At 31.2% G+C, this 21,957-nt stretch overlaps 1 protein-coding gene across 2 annotated transcripts; it reads right to left on the minus strand.

Moving 5' to 3' along the window:
* Nucleotides 1–2,493: 2,493 nt before the first annotated feature.
* On the minus strand, nucleotides 2,494–20,224 carry LOC129940916 (metallophosphoesterase 1 homolog). 2 transcript variants are annotated; one of them, XM_056049444.1, is made up of 6 exons: nucleotides 19,785–20,224; nucleotides 19,518–19,720; nucleotides 19,340–19,449; nucleotides 19,123–19,222; nucleotides 4,055–4,217; nucleotides 2,494–3,993 (listed from the first exon to the last, which is right to left on the minus strand). In XM_056049444.1, exons 2-6 carry the CDS (start codon nucleotides 19,541–19,543, stop codon nucleotides 3,331–3,333), a joined length of 1,062 nt encoding a protein of 353 aa, XP_055905419.1. In that variant the 5' UTR covers nucleotides 19,544–19,720; nucleotides 19,785–20,224; the 3' UTR covers nucleotides 2,494–3,330. The 2 variants fall into 2 exon arrangements, with proteins under 2 accessions (XP_055905419.1, XP_055905418.1); XM_056049443.1 differs by having other exon boundaries at nucleotides 19,518–20,224.
* Nucleotides 20,225–21,957: the final 1,733 nt, after the last annotated feature.

The following is a 21,957-nucleotide window of genomic DNA, read 5'->3' on the forward strand; positions in this document are numbered from 1 at the left end:
TCGGCCTTATCCCAAATTGTAGCATAAGCTTTACATATAAATTTTTCCTAGATATTTAGAAATTTTCAACATATACCAAGTGAGGCCATTTTGTAAATGAGAGCTTGTCGTTTGACGGTATCGAATGCAGCTTTTAAGTCGATAAAGCAAGCATACATCTTCTATTTCTTTTGGATAAATTTGTTAGCAATACTCGATAAAGCAAAAATATGGTCAACCGTTGAAAAGCCCACAAGAAAACCAGCTTGAAACATACTTAAGCGATTGTTTGATTCTACCCATTTGATAAGTCTTTTGAATAGGATTCTAGCAAATACTTTTTAAATGGAATTTAATATTGAAATCCCTCTGTAATTCTCAGGTAAGCTTGCATCACCTTTCTTAAATATTTAAAATATAACAGCTTTATTGAAGCTCGTGGGAATGTAAGCGGAATCATACAAGTTGTTGTAAAAAGAAAGAAGATATTGCTTGTATTCTAAAGATGAGTTTTTCAGAAATTCAACGGGGATGTTATCATTTCCTGGGGACTTACTGTTTTTCATGTTAAAAAGAGCAAGTTCCAGTTCATCAAGGACTGTGCATGGGCAAGCGTAATGAAATGAGTGTTAGTCATCTTGACATGTTAACAAGGATCGGAAATGGGGTGCCAGAACTTAAGCTTGTAATACACTTGAAGACATACGATTGTTTCACATTTTGAGAGAATTCACCAAAAAATCCTGCATTAACCCCTAAAAGCTTGGAGCTTGAAATGAAAGCCCTCCAAAAAAGTTCCGTTAGTGAAAGAAAAATTCGCAGACGTTTTAAAGAATATAATTTTGGGACGTATACCGTAAGAAAGATAATATTTATTACTCCTGAGAACAAATTAAAAAGATTAAAATTCGCAAGGTAATATGTAAACAAGCCTCTTAGCTTCTGGAACAAAGTTTTATGGGCTGATCAAATTTCTTTTGAGTTTCATGGATCACCTAAAAAGTAATCTGTTCGAATGCGGAAAGAAATGCATAAAAAGTTTTCTCCAGTCTTGCAGACCATGTCCCATGGTGGTGGATCAGTAATGTTTCTTAATGACATTGGGTTGGAAACCCTGAACGGCACCCTCCCCAAAGCCCTGACTTAAATTTCATAGAAAATGTATGGGCTTATGTAAAAGGAAAGAGGAATTCATCACTGAGTCGCAGGAGGGATGAGACTATTTTTGAGGTGAAAACTCTTTGGGAAGAAATACCTCAAGAAATGCTCCAGAAACTTGTAGAATTACTTCCAAGAAGACTTCAAAAAGTCATTTATCAATAATTTAGGTTTAAGTTCTACAAAATATGTTTTTTATGTTAAAATAAAACTGTCAAAATAATTATGCCATAACAAAAAGATATTTTTATTCACTAATTAATCTAATTATAATAAAATAACTGTGCCATCAAATTATCCATTTTTTGCCTAAGATCCAATTCCTATTTGAGTTTTGCCAAAAAATCTTTTAAATATCAAAATAACAAAACAAGATATTCACTCGGTCAAAATAGTTATACCGACCACTGTAATTTTTTTCTTTTAAATTTGAATAATGGAGAGAAATCAAAATGACATTTACAAAATAATAATAACAATAATTTCCCTATTTTCTATTCAATCTCATAACGCGTTTAGCTAATTATGGGACTACCTTGCATAAGTTTTATAAATAGCATTTTTGTGTTTAGAGGCATTATAAAGATTACATACATTTATGTACATAGGCCTATACAGCGTTTTTCAATAAGACTGTTAATAGTTTAAAGCTTGAATTGCATCGTTTCTTTTCTTTTAAAATTCCCGGTCGGATAGACCCACTCAGTGATGTCCTCCCCAAGCACCGCACTACCGCCGTGGCCACCTGCCTCGTCTACCGCGTGCGACCCCCGCCCCCGCCTCAACCTAATTATCAGAAGTAGAAAACAGACCCAGTGAATTATTTGTTGTACCTATGTACATGGCTCGTGTTTGGCGATTAACGGTTGAGCATAGCAAAGTTTAGGCTTAAAATTATTACTTGTGGAACTTGGTGGGAGTCACAGTTTGCGTCAAACGTTTAGGGCTTGATACACATGGCGGGCGAAGCTCGCGTTAATATACGTGTATGATAAGTTTAACATGTTCAACAATTTATTTCATAAGGATAGGGAATGCGTTGTTTTCCCGTAATACCAATTTTATCCAAATATTATTCAAATCTTTGGTAATTTAAGAGTGAGAGCGATCAGATTTCCCGAAAAGTAATTTTTCCCATGGGAATGCGTTGTTTTCCCGAGGTTAAAAGTAACTCATGTCATTTTATAAGTCTCAAACTATCTCCTTACCAAATTTCATTTAAATCTGTTCAGTAGTTTAGGCGTAGAAGCGATCGGCCCGCCTAAATTTTCACATGGGAATGCGTCATTTTCCTGGGGTAAAAAGTAGCCCATGTTCTTTTAAATATCTTAAATAAAATTAAAAACAAAAACGACATTATCGATTTTAACATTTTATTAAAACAAATAATTCTTCTATTTAAAACTGATATTACATTCAATACTTTCATTAAAGTCAAACTTTTTACTTAAAATTTAAATACATTGTATGCAAATAGAATGTTAAAATTTAATATAAGATTCAATAATACAACAAATTAATTTTAATAAAATCTTTTTTTAAATCGATGACTATAAGTTCCATATACCTACTTTCATGGTATGTAAGGAATTTGAGATTCGATCAACTGTGTCTATTAGTAATTGGCTAGTTTAAAATATTTTCTTGTCCATTTTGTGACCAAAAATAAATTAAAATACGTATTTTGATAGAATCCTTTTTCAAGCATAGATGAGACTTATGCACTTGGATTTTTATCTATAGATACTTTAAAATACATGTTTTGATTCTGTTTCATTTTTCCATATAAATATCGTAGATTAGAAATCGAAATGCGTAGATCTCATCACGTATAAAATTTGTTAAGATTATAGTCTTTAGTCTTGTAAAGTACGTTATTCGCTCTTCTATAATTATGTACCTAAATCATGAGCATAATAGGTGTAAACGTTTCGCTAAAAGGAGCGATTAAGTGGGAAATGGTAGTCTTTGATAAATTCATGTATATAAGTGGTTAAAATCTGTGGGGAGGAATTTTCTTAATTTCGAATATAATGATATGATTATTATCTATGTTATGTAGAGTCGTCTTAAGTTATATATGTAGATACACGATTCTAATACAAATATTAAACACAATTTTGTTCTATGTTCCTATAACATAGTCGAGAACATTATAAATAACACGATTATGATAATTATTTAGACTAGAATCTAAAATTGAGGTATAGCTGAGTATCTTGGTTGGATATGTCGTTTGGCAACTCGGAAAGGACAACGCGTCATCATATTAACAAGAATATAAATTGTCGTCGCACACACCGCCCAGATGACGTAAATTATAAGACATATAAATCGATTATTACCCCACAGCACAGTATAATAAAGCATATTGTTTTCTAAAACAGCAAAGCCATAACCCATTCGAGGCTTACCCATGCGATAAGATGATGTTGGTATCATTATTTCGAGATATGTGTGGTCGTTTTTTAATTCGTTTAAATCGAATGTTCGAATTTCGTTTTGATAAAAATGAATTGAATTTGTTGAGGGATATAAAAATATTCGAGATTCATGCCAATGGGCGGAGAACATAACATGGGGATCTATGTCGGAGAGAACTCCACGCAACAATGGTCCACCAGACATTAGTAGGGGCATGTGCGATAGCCCGATTCGAGTGCGATCCATATTATTGTCTCGGTCAGGATTGGTAAAGTCCATTACCATGCGATTTATTTTAAAGAAACGCAAACGATTGTCATAGTCGAAGAGATCTTGGTGCATGAATTCGATTTCGAAACGACGTATGTTCGAATTTGATATGTAATCGCCGTTTTCTCCACCTATATCGTTGTCACCGGGAATGTGTATTCGCTAGAAATTTTATGTTAGAATTAAAAGAAATTTTATGTTAGAATCAAATTCATTGACTTACTTGAACATTTTTGTATGAATGGAAGATATTTTTAAATCTTCTAACATAACCAGAATAAAGTTGCGGTGATGCGATGTTGCCTTCGTCTAATAAGTCTCCCATAAAGCACACAATATCTGGCTTTGTAAATGCACTAGCATGTTCGAATGTTTTTCTTAAGTACCTATTTAAATACAAGAATATAAGGTTTAGTTACCAAAATACTACAACCTTAATTTTAAAAATTTCGAAATAAATACTAAGTAGTTCTCCGTTTTAATAGTTATTCGACTTAATCTTTTTTAGTATACAGTCAAAATCGGGTATAGCGCGATCCATGGGAATTGAGAACTTGTTCGTTATTTTTAGTGTATCGTTAGACGATTGTCAATGGACAGGTTCAGACAACATAGGGGACTTCATAAGGAAATCTCCAATACATTTGCCTTAATTGGAAGGCATTTTTTTAGTAGCTGGCCAATCGGACACTACAAACTTGAATTGCTCAGTTAAATTCTTATGTCGCTTGAACCTGCCCAGTTTGTTGTTTTCTATTTAAAAAAAGACAGCAGTTTTTATTTTAGTGAGATTTGTATTTATTTATGGTTTCGGTCCATAGAGCTCTGTGTCTTGAAATAATTAAAGCTTTTTCTCTAATAGTTAAAAGTCTACGTTTTGTACTCATTTTCAAACTCACTCTTAACCTGATGGCTTAAGCTAATGGGCAGGTTCAGACGACAAAATGGACTTGAAAGTAAGACAAGTACTAGCATCTGATTGGCCAGCTGTCAAAAAATTGCCTTCCAATTAAGGCAACTTTATTGGAAAGCTGACTGGAAAGTTAGGCAAGAAAAATCTCCCTAACTATCCAGTCAATTGAACTTATGTCACAATGACAATTGATGATTTTTTAATTCAACTGAAAGCTGAGCTTTATTACTCCATGAATTATTTATTTTCTGCACAATTTTATCTAATCTTTTGTGTAAAAGGGTTCCTTGTCAAATTGGAGAATTAAGTAATATTTATCTACAATACAAAATACAAATCGATATGAATTTGTAGCTTGCCTGAGGAGTGTTTTGTAGACAATTATGTTTTTGATAGTTTTTGTACAATGAACTGAAGGTAGAGGGTAATGAAGCAAAGTTCTAAGTTTGAAGATTATGACATTTGAATAACTAACTAGTTACCTTGATCAAAATGTACGTTTATAGACTGCAAATGAAGCCTCTAATGTTGTCTGAACCTGCCCAATGTTCTGGTTCAGACAACATAAGGGACTTTACAAGGAACTTTCTAATAAAGTTGCCTTATTTGGAAGTCATTTTTTTAGTAGCTGGCCAATCGGACAGTACAAACTTGAATTACTCGGTTGAATTCTTATGTCGCCTGAACCTGCCCAATTTGTTATTCTGTATTAAAATAAAAACAACAGTTTTTATTTCAGCAAGATTTGTATTTATTTATGGTTGCGGTACAAAGAGATCTGTGTCTTAAAATAATTAAAGCTTTTCTCTAATAGTTAAAAGTCTACGTTTTGTACTCATTTTCAAACTCACTCTTAACCTGATGACTTAGCTAATTATACATGGTTGGAAGATCTTCCATTATAGGCCGAACTGTCGAAAGCGTCCAATTAGGTGACAGCACAGATAATAAATTTATACAGATGTCTCATCCCAGCAGGAAAAAATGAAACATTTATTTCTCTTAACAGACAAGCCTTAACAGACAAGAGCTTTTAAAAATAAAGCTGAGAAAGCTCTTTTTGCCTTGCATATTTTTTTTCGTTTTAAAAACTTTTCTCTTCTCATTTGTCACTTTGTTTGCCAACGAATACAAAAACAAAGTTTGGTCCGTTGCAAACAAATGTATACATTTTTTTATACGCGTTTTGGTGCGTAAAAGAAGAAAGGGGTGATAATGTTGGATCTTTTTTTTGTTTATTTTTTTGTGAATGTCGATTGTTAGGTGTCCGGTAATGAGAATAGAAGAAGTTGCTTGTGTATTGCTATATGAAAATATTGTGTGGGCAAGTAGGGGCAAGTGAATGTACAGATGATTTGGTTTCTGTGTTTTCTAATTTTAACTTCCCATATGTAGGAAGTTATTGTAATGGGTCCGATTTGTAAAATTGAAAATTTTGACATTTCTCGACGTTTCAAGGTCCCTAGATTCAAAATAAAAGATTTTTAGAAAGATGTCTGCGCGTGTGTACGTACGATTGTACGTTCGCGACGTTTTTCTCGTCGTCCATAGCTCAAAAAGAAGAGATATTGACTTCAAATAAATTTTGTTATACAGATAAAAATATATTTTTTGAAAAAAATCCAATTAAAGGTTTTTATATAAATAAAAAAAAACTAAACAAAAATTTGTCACCCAAAATTTTACGAATAAAAAATTATTTTATCTCCAAACCAATTTTGTGCAACGAAAAATAAAGTTTTTAGCATCTGGTAAAATTTTGACGGTTTTTTTTATAAAAAATAAAAACCTAAGAAAACATTACTCAAAGTTCTTAAAAATTGAACTTCGACTCATATATCTTTTCAAAACTTTGAGATATTGGCTTTAACCTACTTTTTAATTTTAAAAAATATTGTTGTAAAATTTTGAGAAAAATCGAATTGACAGTTTTTTTTACAAAAAATAAAAAATTAAAAGACAACTCAATAAAAGTTAGTAAAATTGATTTTCGACTCAAATATCTTTTCAAAAATTTGAGATCATGGTTTCCAACCAATTTTAATTTATAAGGAATATTGTTTTTAACATTCTGAAAAATTTTGAGAGAAATCAAATTGACAGTTTTTTTTACAAAAAATAAAGACCTAAACAAGAAAATTAATAAAATTTGATTTTCGACTCAATACAATTTTGAGAAAAATAGAACTGAAAGTTAAAAAAAAAGTTAAAACCTAACAAAAAAACAATGCTAAAACTTCGTAAAAATTTACTTTCGACTCAAATAGCTTTTCAAAATTAAATATATTGTCTTCAACTCTTTTTTATTTCACAGAAAATATTGTTTTCGATAATTAGCAGTTTTTTCTTATTAAAATCTAACAGTCCGTTTTTCATAAAAAATAAAATCTGCAAGAAATAGTACGCAAATTCGGTAAAAATTGGTGTTCGTTTCTTGATATCTCTTAAATTAATTTCATTCATCCAATTTGTAAAAATTTAAGAAATGCTACTAAAATTGATAAAAATTTGTTTTCGACTAAAAATCTATTTAACAAAACTAGATTTTCAAACTAAACTATTTCCTTATATTAAATATTGTTGGTTATTTTAAAATTTGTACAAATAATTAAACTAACGGGATGGGAAGTATCCGAGGCTTCTTTTTAATATCATTTAATATCAGACAGACAATAATGGTAGATAATAAGGTTGGGTTGCATCATAGTCTGACTCAAGAATGTCAAGACTAAGATACTTGAAAAAAAAATTGAAAAAACTGGACGAAAAGCAAAACTATTCAAATGCACGACTGGATCGCAGGAACCTTTAAAAATAAAAAGTAATGAATTTGTTGATCATTAAATATTATTAAGACACTATAATGGCTTGTGCAGAAAAAAAAATCGGTTCATTAGTTTTTAAGAAAACATATTTTATCGCAAACGTTCGTCCTGCGGTTTCAACTTTTTTTAGAGATCAACTTGGATTACACTTGCCCCATCCATCTTCCTTACATAGACGTAACATTATTATCTGTATAACAAAATTTGAAGTCGGTATCTCTTCTGGTTCTTGAGCTATGGACAGATAAAAAAACGTCGCGATCGTACGAACGTAGGTACACACGCACAGATATGGTAGATTCTATGCCACGGCGGTGTCAGGCTGTTATTAAAAATCGGGGAAATTCAACAAAGTACTGAAGCAGAATCCTTTTTTTTATTATTATTTCAATTGTTTAATATCACATAACAGTGATATAAGCTTAATTGAGACTATCACTGCTATTTCAATGTTACCTTTGAAAATTTAATTTACATTTTTTTTTAGTTAACAAAAACGCTGAAATTAAAAAAAGTTCTTTATTATTTACCTTATTAAAATACCTTTCTGTAGAACAGTTTAAATTTTAAAATAAATTAAAGTTTTAATTTTCGTTTCGATATTTCTTTTATTTTTTACCTACTGCTATTTTCGTGTTCACCACTGTATGTAGGTACCACATCATCCAATTGACACCACCCAACAACACTTCATTACGTTTAAAAACAGATAAAACAGAAAAATGTATTTGTGGAGATTTTACAAAATTGAAGAAAAAGAAGAATTTATAAAAAAAAAACGCAACGCAACTAACATTTACATATACGATTATAAGAACTCGAGCTATAAAGACAACCTTGTCCTAGCATTGTTTCTATTTCCAAAGACAACTCTAAATATTTTTTTTTCTCGTCGTCGACAAGCGATCAACTCTCCTGCACCTATTTTCAACGCATCACCACCAGCCACACTACACCACAAAAAATCAAAATAAAACAGTTATGTTTTCATTTGCGAAGAATGATCTTGGTGTATTATGTGTTACTGTGCATTAGGATTATGAGAGGAAAAGAACATACAAAAATGATTTCAGATTTTTCTTTGCCTTAGTTTTCATTCATAGGAAAGAAGACGAGCAACATAGCTTTCGTGTATTCATTTAGTGACTGTGTTGAACTTTTTGAAAAAGCTCTTTTTTTGGTTGATTTCAGTTTCATATATCATTTCTCGCCATAAGGGTGAGACATCTGTATATTTATTATCTGTGGTGACAGTTTCCAATTTTCTATCAAGTGAAAACTGCTCGTTTATACGGTTGGTTGATTTTATTGAAATATTAGATAATTTTTGGTAGAGAATCGGCTGACAATTGCCGAAAGTTGTTAATCTTTTAATTAATAAGTGTGTTAACGCCGTTGGATGACAATACAATTATTAGACTCATTGGGAGACTATGGGCAGTTTCAGGCAACATAACGGACTTTATTTGCAGTCAACTTCATTTTTTGAACGTAAATTTTGACCAAGGCGACTAGTTAGCTTTCCAAGTGTCATAAATTTCAAATTCAGAACCTTACTTCACAAAAATGTACATTAAGTTCATTGTACAAGAACTACCAAACACATTTTTGTCTACAAAACACTCCCCAGAAAAGCTACAAGTCCATTACGATTTGTCTTTTGTATTGTAGAGAGATATTACTTACAGAAAACATTAAATGGAATTGTGCAGAAAATATATAAATTATAGAGTAGTAAAGCTAAGCTTTCACTTGAATGGAAAAAAATTGATCACTTGTATTTTTGACATAAGTTGACTTGACTTGGTAGTTAGGGAGATTTTTCTTTACTAACTTTCCCGACAACTTTCCAATAAAGTTTCCTTAATTGGAAGGCATTTTTTTGGCAGCTGGCCAATCAGATACTAGAAACTTGCCTTGGTTTCCATTTCCTTTTGTCGCCTGAACCTGCCCAATTTTTTTTAATAAATGACCGAGGTTATGAAAATTTAATTTAATTTAAGTCGTGCAAAAACATTTAAAAAATATAAAAAAGGGAAACAATAATAAAGAAGGCAATAACGAATATCTTGTAAAATTTGTTCATGCCTCCAATCAATTTTGATTTTTGTATGACTTCTTTTTCGTTATTTTCCCAAACGGTACCATTAAAAATCCTATAAACTTTTGTTGTTGTTTCCTACTCAAAATTTTTCTGGATATGGACAATCGTCCAATTATTTTAAAATACAAAAAATGGGGTTAGACGAGTGCAAACGATTTCAAGAAGTAGGTGAATTTTATAGAAAACGATTGACTGTCAAGTTTTGTCTGTCACTTTTGAAAGATGAAATTAGGTGTTTACATGTGGCAGGTTCAGGCTAGACTTGACAGTAAGGCAAGTTACTAGTATCTGATTGGCTGCGTTCAATCTAGTGTTGGATAGGGTATCTTGGATAGGTGAATATTTAGATACCTTATTGAACGAGTCGGATAGCTGTATTGAGATAGCTGCCAAAAAATAAAAACAACTTTCAGCTGTTCACAAAAATCAGAGAAATATTTCCCCTTCGAAATCAAAATTGTTGTAAGATAAACATTTAATGGATAATTCAACTGATTCGTCGGACTATGATGAATTGATAGGTGCGTAACAATTTAATAAATAAGAGATAACCTTAATGTGTAAGCTATGTTTAATTTCCTCTTAGCTCAATTGTAATTCTATACGATTAATAATTTACTGGCGAAATCTCTGGTTTTAAACGATTTACGTTTAACAGAAAATTATCCTAACAGAAACTGGGAATATTATGAAGTGACAATATTTTTCATCATCTATTATGTATAGAACATCTTCAAATACAACTTCAACTAACATTTTGTATCCTTTTGTTTACCAACAAATACAAAAAGCTGAAATCAATTTTGCAGGTTTCTTGAAATTCAACCATATGTTGAATCAGCTGTTCTGTCAGATACCTACATACCCCATAAATTCTCGGATACCTTTGGATTCCTTTTTTGACATCTCAGCTGTTTTTGATGAGCTGTTATTTTACACGTAAATTACTAACAAAAAGGTATCCGGATACCCTATCTGTCTGAAATTGAACGCAACCAATTAGGGCAACGTTAGTTAGCCAAGAAAAATCTCACTTACTACGTGTAAAAGTTCCAGTCTTCTATGTCAAAATGACATACGAGACTTTTTTTATTCAACTGAAAGTTGAACTTTGTTTTTCTTTCATTTTTGTTTTCTGCAAGATTCCATTTAATGTGTTGTGAAAAAAATACAACTTGTAGCTAGACAATAATGTTTTTGGTAGTTTTTTTTTTAGGACGAACTGAAAGTAGGGGAGTGAAGTACATTTCTAAGTCTGAAGCAATGGCGGATCCAGAGGGGGGTAGTAGGGGTCATGACCCCTTTGGGAGATAATTTGTTTGCATTTTTGTAGGAATTCTCTTCAATTCAAAACTAATCGTATTTAGTTAATGGATATGAGCCTATTTTGAATTACTTATTTCTTGTATTATGAAAACAAAATTTGTATTTTACTTCTTAAACTTTGTTGCAAAAAGTAGCACTTTTAACTGAGGGCTGGACCAAGAACATAATATGAATCTGACATTCAGCCCTATTCCAAAAACTTATCAAAAATTTATCAAACTTTGAGCAATGGACGATCCAGGGGAGGGTGTCTTGTGATCTAAAGCTGACTAAGTAAAAATTTGTTAGTAATTTAAACACATCCACCAAAAAGTGGACTGCTGTCAAGAACATTTAAAATGTTTGTAATATTAAGTAATGCTTTAAATTATTTTCATAAAATGTGTTTTCAAGAAAAAGAGCAAATACTCAGGTTTTTAAAAAACCTTGAATAAAAGATTTTCAATTTTATAATAAGTTGTCTTTAAATACCTGAAGCTAGCCTTTCATCCCATCTTATTTTTGTATGCACATAAAAAGTGAACATTGAAGTGATTTTTACTTCCGACACATAAGAACTATCTATATATGGCAACTATTGCATTCGTACAAAATTTTGAATCAAACATGACATTACAATGGTAGAAAAGTTAAAAAAAAGTGGGTCCCCCATTCCATCCGTCTGACTCCCTACCATGCCCCCTAAAGCCTAAACCACTGTGCCGATTGAAACTAAACCGATTACCTTAAGACGTTTTTTTTCATGTTTTAATACTAAAAAAACTGCAGTCCCCATAAAAATTTTGTTGGTGTATATTCGAAAATTCGAATTTTTTCAGAAATGAACCGATGTTTTTTTTTTAGATTTTTTAACTTCCCATAGGAAGTTATTGTAATGGGTCCGATTTGTCAAATTGAAAATTTTGACATTTCTCGACGTTTCAAAGTCCCTAGAGTCGAAATAAAATATTTTAAGAAAGATGTCCGTACGTAAGATATCGATATCGAGATGAACCAGAAAAGATATCGATTTCAAATAAATTTTGTTATACAGATAATAAGGCAGAAAGATGCAGAAAGGGCTCTCAAGAAAATTGCGTGGGTGTTTTTTTTTTTACTATAGCAGTTTGAAAAAAAGGTCAAAATTTTGGTTAACCCTAAATATCTTACGAACCAAAAATGCTAGAGATTTGAATTAAATTTTATGTTATATATTGTACCGCGATACCAAAGAAATATATTTTTTGAAAAAAAATATATTTAACGTTTTTTTTATAAATCAAAAAAACTGAAAAAAAAATTCCAAATTCATCTCCAAAACAATTTGTTTGCAACGAAAAATAATGTTTTTGATGTCTGATAAAATTTTGAGAAAAATCGAATTGAAAATTTTTTTATAAAAAATAAAAATCTAAAAAAAAACCTTACTCAAAGTTGGTAAAAATTGATTCAAATATCTTTTCAAAAACTTTGAGATATTGGGTTTAATTTATTTTTATCTTTCAAAAAATATAGTTGTCAACATTCGGTAAAATTTAAAAAAAAAATCGAATTGACAGTTTTTTTTTACAAAAAATAAAAACCTAAAAAAATTGTATAAAAGTTGGTAAAAATTGATTTTCGACTTAAATATCTTTTCAAAAATTGTAGATATTGGGTTTAAACTACTTTTATCTTTCAAAAAATATTGTTGTTAACATTCGATAAAATTTTGAAAAAAATCGAATTGACAGTTTTTTTTACAAAAAATAAAACTCTAAACAATACTAAAACTTGGTAAAAATTTACTTTCGACTCAAATAGCTTTTCAAAAATTAAAAATATTGGCTTCAAACTAATTTTATTTCAATGAAAATATTGTTTTCAATATTTAGTAATTTTTATATAAAAATCCAACAGTCCGTTTTTTCATAAAAAATAAAATCTACAAGAAATAGTTCACAAATTTGGTAGAAATTGATACGAGTACATATAGACAAACATTTAAGCAAGACATATCGACAGACGGGTTGGGAAGTTATCAGTGTGGGTCGCATCCCAGCCTCGTTTTTTCTCTAATTTTGTTCTTGTTTCTACAAGAAAAACATATTTTGGAATTCCTCCAGAAAGGTACCTCTCATAAAGCCATTATTTTGTTTTCAAATTTTCTCAGCACTTACTCAACAGATTTCAATAATCTTGTCTTTCAATGCAAGCTCTTGTCGAAGGTCAAATTCTCAAATTGATGATGATTTTTGATGATCGAAAATGACACTATTTTTTTGTATAGCATTTTTAAGCGGTAAGTAAAATTTCGTTTATATGTTAATCACGTGACCATCACCCCCCCCCCCCCTCCTGATTAAAAAATCTGGATCCACCCTTGGTCTGATGTTTATGAAAATTGGAAAACTAACGATTTGATATGTCAAAATGTACGTTCAAAGAATGCAGTTCACTGAAAAAGAAGTCCCTTATATTGTCCGCACTAGCCCATGGTTAATAGAAAAATCTGCCAATATTGGAAAATCTTTCATTCGTGTATACTTAGCTTTAGTATAAATATGACTATTCAAAAAAAGATGCAAAGTTTAAAAATATTGGAAAAGGGAATTTTCCATAAATTATTATGATTTTAAATGCACGAAGTTTGCATTGTATCCAGTGATGGATTTACGCCTAGGCCAGTGAGGCCCGGGCCTAGGGCGGCATAATTTGTGGGGTGGCAAAATTATTGAAATGCCAAAATTTTAGAGACGAAAAACAGTTAAGCGACAATCAATTTTAAAAAAATGTTTCAGATTAGTTTATATAAGAAATTGTTTATAGAATATATTATAATTAAATTCATTAAGTTACTTCTTAATCTTTATATAGCTTTATTGAGTAATGTTCTTTACTTTCTGTTCCTTTAGTGAGATTAATCTCACGGGTATGAAGCATTTTGAAATTACTAAAGCTGAATAACTTCTCAATTTGTTTTAAGTGTGAAATAAAAATACCGTAGATTTGCATGTATTGAATATCATTTTGATGTTCATTTAAAAGTGTCAAAACATTTTTTGTTCAGAAAAATAATTTTTTATGAAATATAAATCCCGTCTTTTTCACATTTTGTGATTATGAAGAAAAAGCCAAAACACTATCAGGATTTCACGATTATTACCGTTATGATACTCATCGCAAAAAAACCAGAAGAATTCAGCCAGATGAGTCACGGGTAAATGAAAGAACACCTTTTTCTGGACAAGAAAATTTTCGCACAAACGAAAAGTTAAATTTTTTTCATGATTTATCCGAAATAGATACAAACGAATCGAAAAATCTTACCATTAAACTAGTTAGTAAGTATCCTGACGATTTGGAACTGAAAGATTCCTTAGCAAATACGGAAGATGTACGCTCTGCACAAAAAATATGCAATGTAATGCATTCACGGAGTCTTCGAGATGTTTATCCGAATTCCGAATGTGGACATTGCTCTCTGTATTTTTTTGAGTATTCCGGCTACAAATTGTTCAGGAGAAAGATCTTTTTCCACTATACAACGCGTAAAAACCTATTTACGCGCAAGCATGGGCCAAGATTCACTTAATGCTCTTGCATTACTGTCAATTGAAGGTCAACTAGTCCAAGAAATTAATTATGACCATATAATCGCCGTTTTTGCGGGGACCAAAGCCAGGAAAAAGAAATTTTAAAATTAATTAATATTGAAAAAAATATTTATGATTTCTCTGTTTAAAGTTTATAACTTATTTATCTGCCATGATTATTATTTATATTTAAAAAAATTATATTTCAATTAATAAAGTTATTTTAAAATAAAAATATTACATCAAAATTAATGAAATTCAATTTATCAAAAAGGGCGGCACATCGGACGGGGCCTAGGGCGCACAGTGGGACCGTAGTAGGTCATAGGGTAAAAGTTTGATGTTGTTATTATTGCCTCATATTTTCCTATAGTATTTACAGATAGCCATGCCAATGCCACCTGATTACACACAAAAAAAATCAGATCCACAAAAAGAACTTTTCATTCTGTGCTTCCGAAGTGGGACATACCAGACAAATATCGTTGTCATAGCAAGTGCTCTTTTTGCAATAAGCTTTAAAGTCCTTTTTTGTTAAGAATAGTTTTTTTTTTATATTTGTTAGTAATGGATATTCAAACTGAGGGTATGTGCTATGTTTATAAAGTATGTTTTATTATTTTGATTAATTCATAACCAAGAGCAAGTTCCCACAAAGAAAGCCCAAAATTTGTTTTTTGTCTCTTTTTCTCCAATTCAACGAGACTTTTAATAACAAAGTCATAGAAAGTCATGCATGAATCATATACCAAAATATTCGTATATATATGTAGTTCCAAAAACAACAACATCTAGCTGCGTCTAGCTGCGATGGGCTGCGATTGACTCTGCATTCTCCTTCTAACTGCAGCATATTTCATATATTTTTTTTGTTTGAAAGGTGCTTGTCTGAAGTGTTCTTTTAAACGTCTGGGGGTTCTGGATATGTGGCTGTCTTTGAAAATTATTAAAAATGAGGCTGAGAGGAATCGTAAGGTGTATAAGGCTTTGACGTTGTCCTTACCTGAAAACATTGAAATTGATCACTTGCAAAATCGGATTTTTTTACTGTGCAAGCGGTTTAAAATATATTGGAAGCAAGTAACTCGGTCGAAAACAAGACTGTACGAAAAATACAGCGACTGGTTAAGCGAAACCGAGGTATGGACTCTTAAAAAGCAGGCAAGTGCAGATCAACCATCTATGAAGCGAAAGCTGTTCAGAAAGAAGTTCGAAGACTGCGGGAAGAGGTCAAAACGTCGCAGGTTATCAATATTATCTGAATTGGATGATTCCGCTGTGAGTTCTTTACTTGAGAAAGCTGATCAATCCAATTCTTCTTTGGATTTTAACACGGACGAGGTGGTATCTTTGATAAACGAGGCAAAACTAACAAAACATCAATATTTATTACTAAAAGATTTTATTCACTCAAAACTTCCCAATGTTTTGCCTTCCTATCAGAAAGTTTTGAAAGCCAAGAAGCGATGTTATCCATCAGAAATTTCTGTAACGGAATCTTCGGCGGAAATTAATTTACAATCTTTGTTAGACCACACTTCCACAAGAATTGTTGAATCTCAAAAATCTATTTTAGATAATGTTATAAAGTCTGGTAGCGAGCTAGTTTTAATAGGAAAATGGGGATTCGATGGGAGTACAGGGCATAGTGAATATAAGCAGACATTTTCAGACCCAACAACTTCCGATGGAAGTTTATTTGTCACATCCTATGTTCCTCTTCAACTTATTTGTAACTCAAGCTCTCCTGACACAGAAATGGTTATCTGGAAAAATCCTCGGCCTTCCTCCACTAGGTTTTGCAGACTAATTCGTTTTCAGTTTGCAAAAGAAACAAAAGAGCTTTCTGTGCAAGAAGAAGCTTATTTCAAACAAAAAATTAGCAAACTGAATCCGTCCTTAGTTAGTGTTGATAACCAAGAAATAAAAATTGCACATTCCTTACAATTAACTATGGTTGATGGTAAAGTTTGTTCTGCCTTAAGTGACTTGTCTACGAGTAGGTGTTATATATGTGGTGCAACACCAAAAGAGATGAATGATTTAAAACAATGTTTAACGAAATTGGTGGACCCGAGTAAGTTTGAGTTTGGGTTATCACCCCTCCATGTATACATTCGATTTTTCGAATATTTTATTAAGATTTCGTACAGAACTCCATTTAATAAATGGCAATGTCGTTCGGCCGAGGATAAGGCTCAACTTTCTGAAAGAAAAGCATTTATTCAAAAGCAGCTTAGGGAACGATTAGGATTAATTGTTGACAAACCACGAAGTGGAGGAAGTGGCACATCCAACGACGGCAATACTGCACGTACATTTTTTCATAATTCTACCATTTCAGCTGAGGTCACGGGAATAAATAAAGACCTAATTGATAGATGTAATTATCTGCTGCAGTGCCTACCGTTTGGTTACAAAATAAACTCGGAAAAATTTAAGGTATACGCATTAGACACTGCGAAAATGCTTATTGAAGCTTATCCTTGGTACAACTTGCCTCCATCAATACATAAAGTATTAATACATGGCTCTGAAGTCATTGATTATGCTTTATTATCTATTGGTGATCTATTTGAAGAGGCTGCTGAATCTTGCAATAAGCTAGTGAAGCAGTTCAGACGCGAAAACACCAGAAAACATTCTCGGCTGGTCACCAACACGGATCTTTTGAATAGACTTCTTCCTTATTCTGATCCATTTATATCAAGTCTCAGGAAGTTACCTAGAAAAAAAAATCTGAACTGCCAAAAGAAATGAACGATTTATTAAGTTTCCAATAAACTTATCTGCCATACTGCTTATTAAATTTTTTAACACACACTCATACGCCATTACTAAAAACTTTTAGTTAGGTAGGTATATTGCAGTTTCTTACAATTTATTTATTTTACTTTGAACATAAAGAACTTATCCTTTTTTAAACATAAAAGAATAATTTGCTTTATAAGTGTTAATCCTTTAAATTTATTTTGTTTGTTTCTTTGAAATACTTTGTATGATTATTTTGATGTAAACTTAAAAAAATTGTTTTATTTAAGTATTTAAAAAAAGTGTGGTCTTTTTTTTGTTTTATTATAAAAAATATTTTGTTATGTAATATTATGAAAATAAAAATTAAGAAAACCTCTAAAAGTGGTTCTAGTAAAACTTTTTTTGTATTATTTGATCGCAAAAATGTGTATACATTTTTCAAAGATGAGAACTCAAAACACATAACCTCAATATTATTACCTTTAAAATAAAACAAAATAAGAAAGTCTCTACATAAAAAGTAAAAAAAAGTGGGAATTTTTAATATTTTAGAAAACTAGTATTTATAAAAACACGTAGTTTTCAGTGTTTGATAATAATTAATGTAGACAGCAAATAATAGTCAAATCGAATTTAGCACCTGATCCAACAATTTATAAAAAGAATGAGTATACGCTTGTTTTTATCATTTTTTTGTGTAAATTAAAAATATTTTTTTTTTCACTTTTCGGTTAATTTTACCGTTATATATTTATATTTTTTTTTCATTTGAAGCAATTTAAACACGTTTATAAAAAAATGATGTGATTTTCCTACCTACACGAATTTTTATTATTTGAAGATTTGAAAAAGTGGGCGTGTTAGTGGGCGGATATTTCGCTTGATGATTTCTTATACAATAGTTTATCGACCCTGAAAATTTCATTGAAATCGGTGCAATGGTTCAGATTCTATCAATCTATGACCGCCTCTCCATACAACTGGAACCACTGTGGGGCGGCAGGAAGCCTAAATCCACCACTGATTGTATCATATTTTTTTAATTTGTTGAACGAATTCGCGGGAACCAATTATTCGATATACGCAATTTCGTCTAAAAAAAGCTCCAAAAAGTCATAAAGATTAGTTCGCAATAAGCGATTATATTCATATAAGCGTTAGCCTTATAACCGATTTTGACTGTGTTTTGATATGCAAAGGTAATAATTGTTTTGATAGACCGTTAATTAAAGATCAGTCTTTTCCTAACCCCATCTTATTTCCCAATGCATATGACATTAATTTTAACATATGGTTTATCAAAAAGAATTAGTTAAAAAAGAATATAAAACGATTAGCATAGTCTCCAATTAAAGAAACATTTTTATATGAACATTATAAACATTTTTACAATGGATCCACTTTTTTCAAATTGACTTTAATATATTTATGCATGTATGAGCTCGAAATATCTATACTCATGCTACATTTAACCATAGTCACGCAATTGAAACACCACAGACAATTTGCTTATAAATATAAGTCATTATGAAATGGAAAGTTGAAGAGTCTACTTGTGTTATTTAGTAAGTGCCTCCTTTAGGTATAGATATCATTTGAAAGTAAGCTTCTCAGATGAGAATGAACGTTAAAAGTTCACTGATAAGAATAATTATTTAGAATTGCAAAAATTTACTTATTTACTCCATTGAATAAAAAATACTATATATTTCAACTTTTTTGTATACACACAAGTTAGCAAGTGATAAGACAATAATCATTATTTATCCCGCACTCGGTAGGTATTTTTGTTTGTTTCTCAAATTGTCTACTCACCTATCAGCATCGTTTCGAGCTATTGAACTATACCACGAGGTGTCGAACGTTTTGCCCAGCAGTTGTGGATCCGCCACAAATAATATTCGCGTGCAATTTTCTAAAAATAAAAACAAAATATTGAGCAAAATAAAATTGCATAAGAAATTATACCTTGAAGCGTTTTCACCATAAGGCATAAGTGCATTTTTACTAAAATAATATTTTTGTGCCTTACCATGTCTGCAATAGATTTGCTTCCACGACCATTCATTTACATGATAGATAAGAATTTCGCTAAAGCAAACTAGGGTGAGGGTAGCTAGAATAAGTGCCCGAGCAACTAAGCTGGAATGTTATAAAGTTCATTCAGTGTAATCATTATTAAAAAGGTAGGTCTGCCAAAAAAATCTTACCGATGCATCACTCTTTTTGATGCCATGACATCGCCATAATCTTTTAAGTTAAATTATTTTATTTTTGGCTTTTTTTTTCTATTTTGTTTAATTCGCGTTCGACTAGAATTAGACGGAGAGAGAGCACGTCTACGACAACCTAACGCAAGCCGCCAACTCACAACAATTGTTTCTTACAATCAATAGATCGACGATTTTCATTTCTATAATTAAATTATAGAACTTTAACATTGCTTAATTACCGCTAGCGCTATGAATGTTATATACCCATAGAGTGGTATATTTGCTAAGCCTGAAGCTGATGGGGCAGTGGCGATGGCGATGGCCGGATGCCGATGGCGGTAGGTCTAGGTACCCTCTAGTCTCTAGAGACACCACAAAGTGTTATCTAGGAATTCTAGATTAGGTACTATGCTAGTATTTAATTTTGTTTGGTGGCTTCTTGGTGCCGACGGAAGCTGGTTGGCTTGGCTTGGTTATTACTAACTATTTCTGGTATAAATAAATATTTGTTTACATAATGTGTTTTGGTTGTTTTGTGCGTAAAATGCTTTAGCAAGTGCATACAAAATAAAAAGTTGAATTTAAGCGCAATGTGCTAGGAAGGTGCTTAATAATTTTGTTTGCACTACTTTGTTTATTGTGTGGGAGGTATAAATAAATAAATAAATATGTAGCAACAAAATAAACACTTTGCTGGCTAAAGAAAAGAAACAAGAAAATTGGAAAATGATGTTTGGCTGTCAAAGAATGACAGAATGTAAACAAAACAGAATTATGTTTTTTTCTACTAAAAGTTCGCAGTGACATCTGTTGTACGGCAAGTGCATTTGTGTAGGGTTTGTGCATAGGAAGCTTCGGTAGAAATGAGCAGGGATGAACAAAGTTGTTTAATAACGTAGTTCCATCTTTGTATAAAAACCATAGTACTCTCATGGTGGAAGTCGAATAGGGCGGCATTTATATATTTTTTGTGGAACGTCTAGCGAAGACATTAATGGAGAAATCGATTGCAGTCGGGAAACTTATAAATGTTATAATTTGCAATAGAGAAAGACTATAGTGAATTAACGAAAGTCTGAGTGCGAAAGGAATACTCATTTGTTTCTTTGTGTTTGTATTTTGGTTTTTATATTTTTGATTATTTGAAAATTGTATTAGGGAATTATAACTTAAACTATTATAGGCAAGTAAATATGTAGGTATAGTATTGTTATGAAATAAAATATAATAAATCATTTTCTTTTATTTGAGTACCTAAACCTTTCTTACAGTTTGTTTTCAAATCGAGCATTAAGAAGTTTAAATCTTCAAAGTCTTAGAACGATGTTTTTTTTAATAAATAAATTTGTTGATTGATACTAAACGCAATTGAAAAGCTAGTTACACAATTATTGACAATTTATAGTGAAATAAAGTATTTTGATGCGTGTTAAATTTTATACACATATAAAAAGATAGTAAACATACCTACCTATTATAGCATAATTTAAGGACATTTTAGCTTGGACGATTTTAATGTTGTGAATTATTTAATTGGGATGAGTAACTGTTAAACACTTTTGTTTTAAAAATTAATACAAATTATTGAGTTAATAAAGTACCTAGGTAGTTATAACTTCCGGTCAAAAAAGTGTTTCAAGGACAAATTTGTAGACAGTTTTACTTAAGTTCTTATGATATTATGCTATATGTAGGTATTTATTATAAACTATCTACAATAGTTAGTTATAAAGGATGTAAGGAAATGCTTTCTTTTATTTTAGTAAACCTACCTTGGCCCATTTTTAAACTTAAATAAACTTTGCTTAGATCTTTATTTTTAGAGAAATATTAGACTTTGTTAGAAATATTTTTGGTATTAAATATCCATCAATTCGGGAACGTTTTTCTAAGTTTGATAAAATCAACAAGAACAAAACAAATCACATAATTTAAGCTTTAATATATAACATGAGTGTACAGTGTATCTATATTAAATAAGCAATTATGAAAACAATATTTACAAAATCTTTTACAAGGAAAATACGTCAAATCATGTCCGGGAACGTTCACGAAATGACCGTTCACGAAATGACGATTTTAAATAAGAGCGCCCTTTGATTATACGGCGGCCATTTTAAATGCGATCTGACTTTGCCAATAGGAACATATTTGAGATTTCTTTGTTATTTCGAGTTGTAAAAAAGAATTTCATCAATAATTAAATGTAATAAATACGTTCACGGAATGACGGACTATTGATGTACGCTCTACGAATAATGAATAGAAAGGTACTTCACATTTAGATATAATTGTTTTGACGAAAAATATTCTGACAACCGGCTTTGTTATTGTTCTCTTCCTCCAATGACGTTGGACACCGAATGGCAGGATTTATTTAAAATTATTTTTGATCGATAATCTAATGTTCACTGATTTGAATTGTGCGGTGTTGGAC

This window comes from Eupeodes corollae, chromosome 1, assembly GCF_945859685.1.
Source record: "Eupeodes corollae chromosome 1, idEupCoro1.1, whole genome shotgun sequence".
Taxonomy (NCBI): Eukaryota; Metazoa; Arthropoda; class Insecta; order Diptera; family Syrphidae; genus Eupeodes; species Eupeodes corollae.

Excerpts from the sequence above, each read along its gene's own strand:
- LOC129940916 (XM_056049444.1), bottom strand. The coding sequence starts at position 19,543 with ATGGCATCAAAAAGAGTGATGCATCG. Across the intron at positions 19,223-19,339 it reads GCAAATCTATTGCAGACATG|AAAATTGCACGCGAATATTA; the intron begins GTAAGGCACAAA and ends TTTTATTTTTAG. Across the intron at positions 4,218-19,122 it reads GCTCGAAACGATGCTGATAG|GTACTTAAGAAAAACATTCG; the intron begins GTGAGTAGACAA and ends GTATTTAAATAG.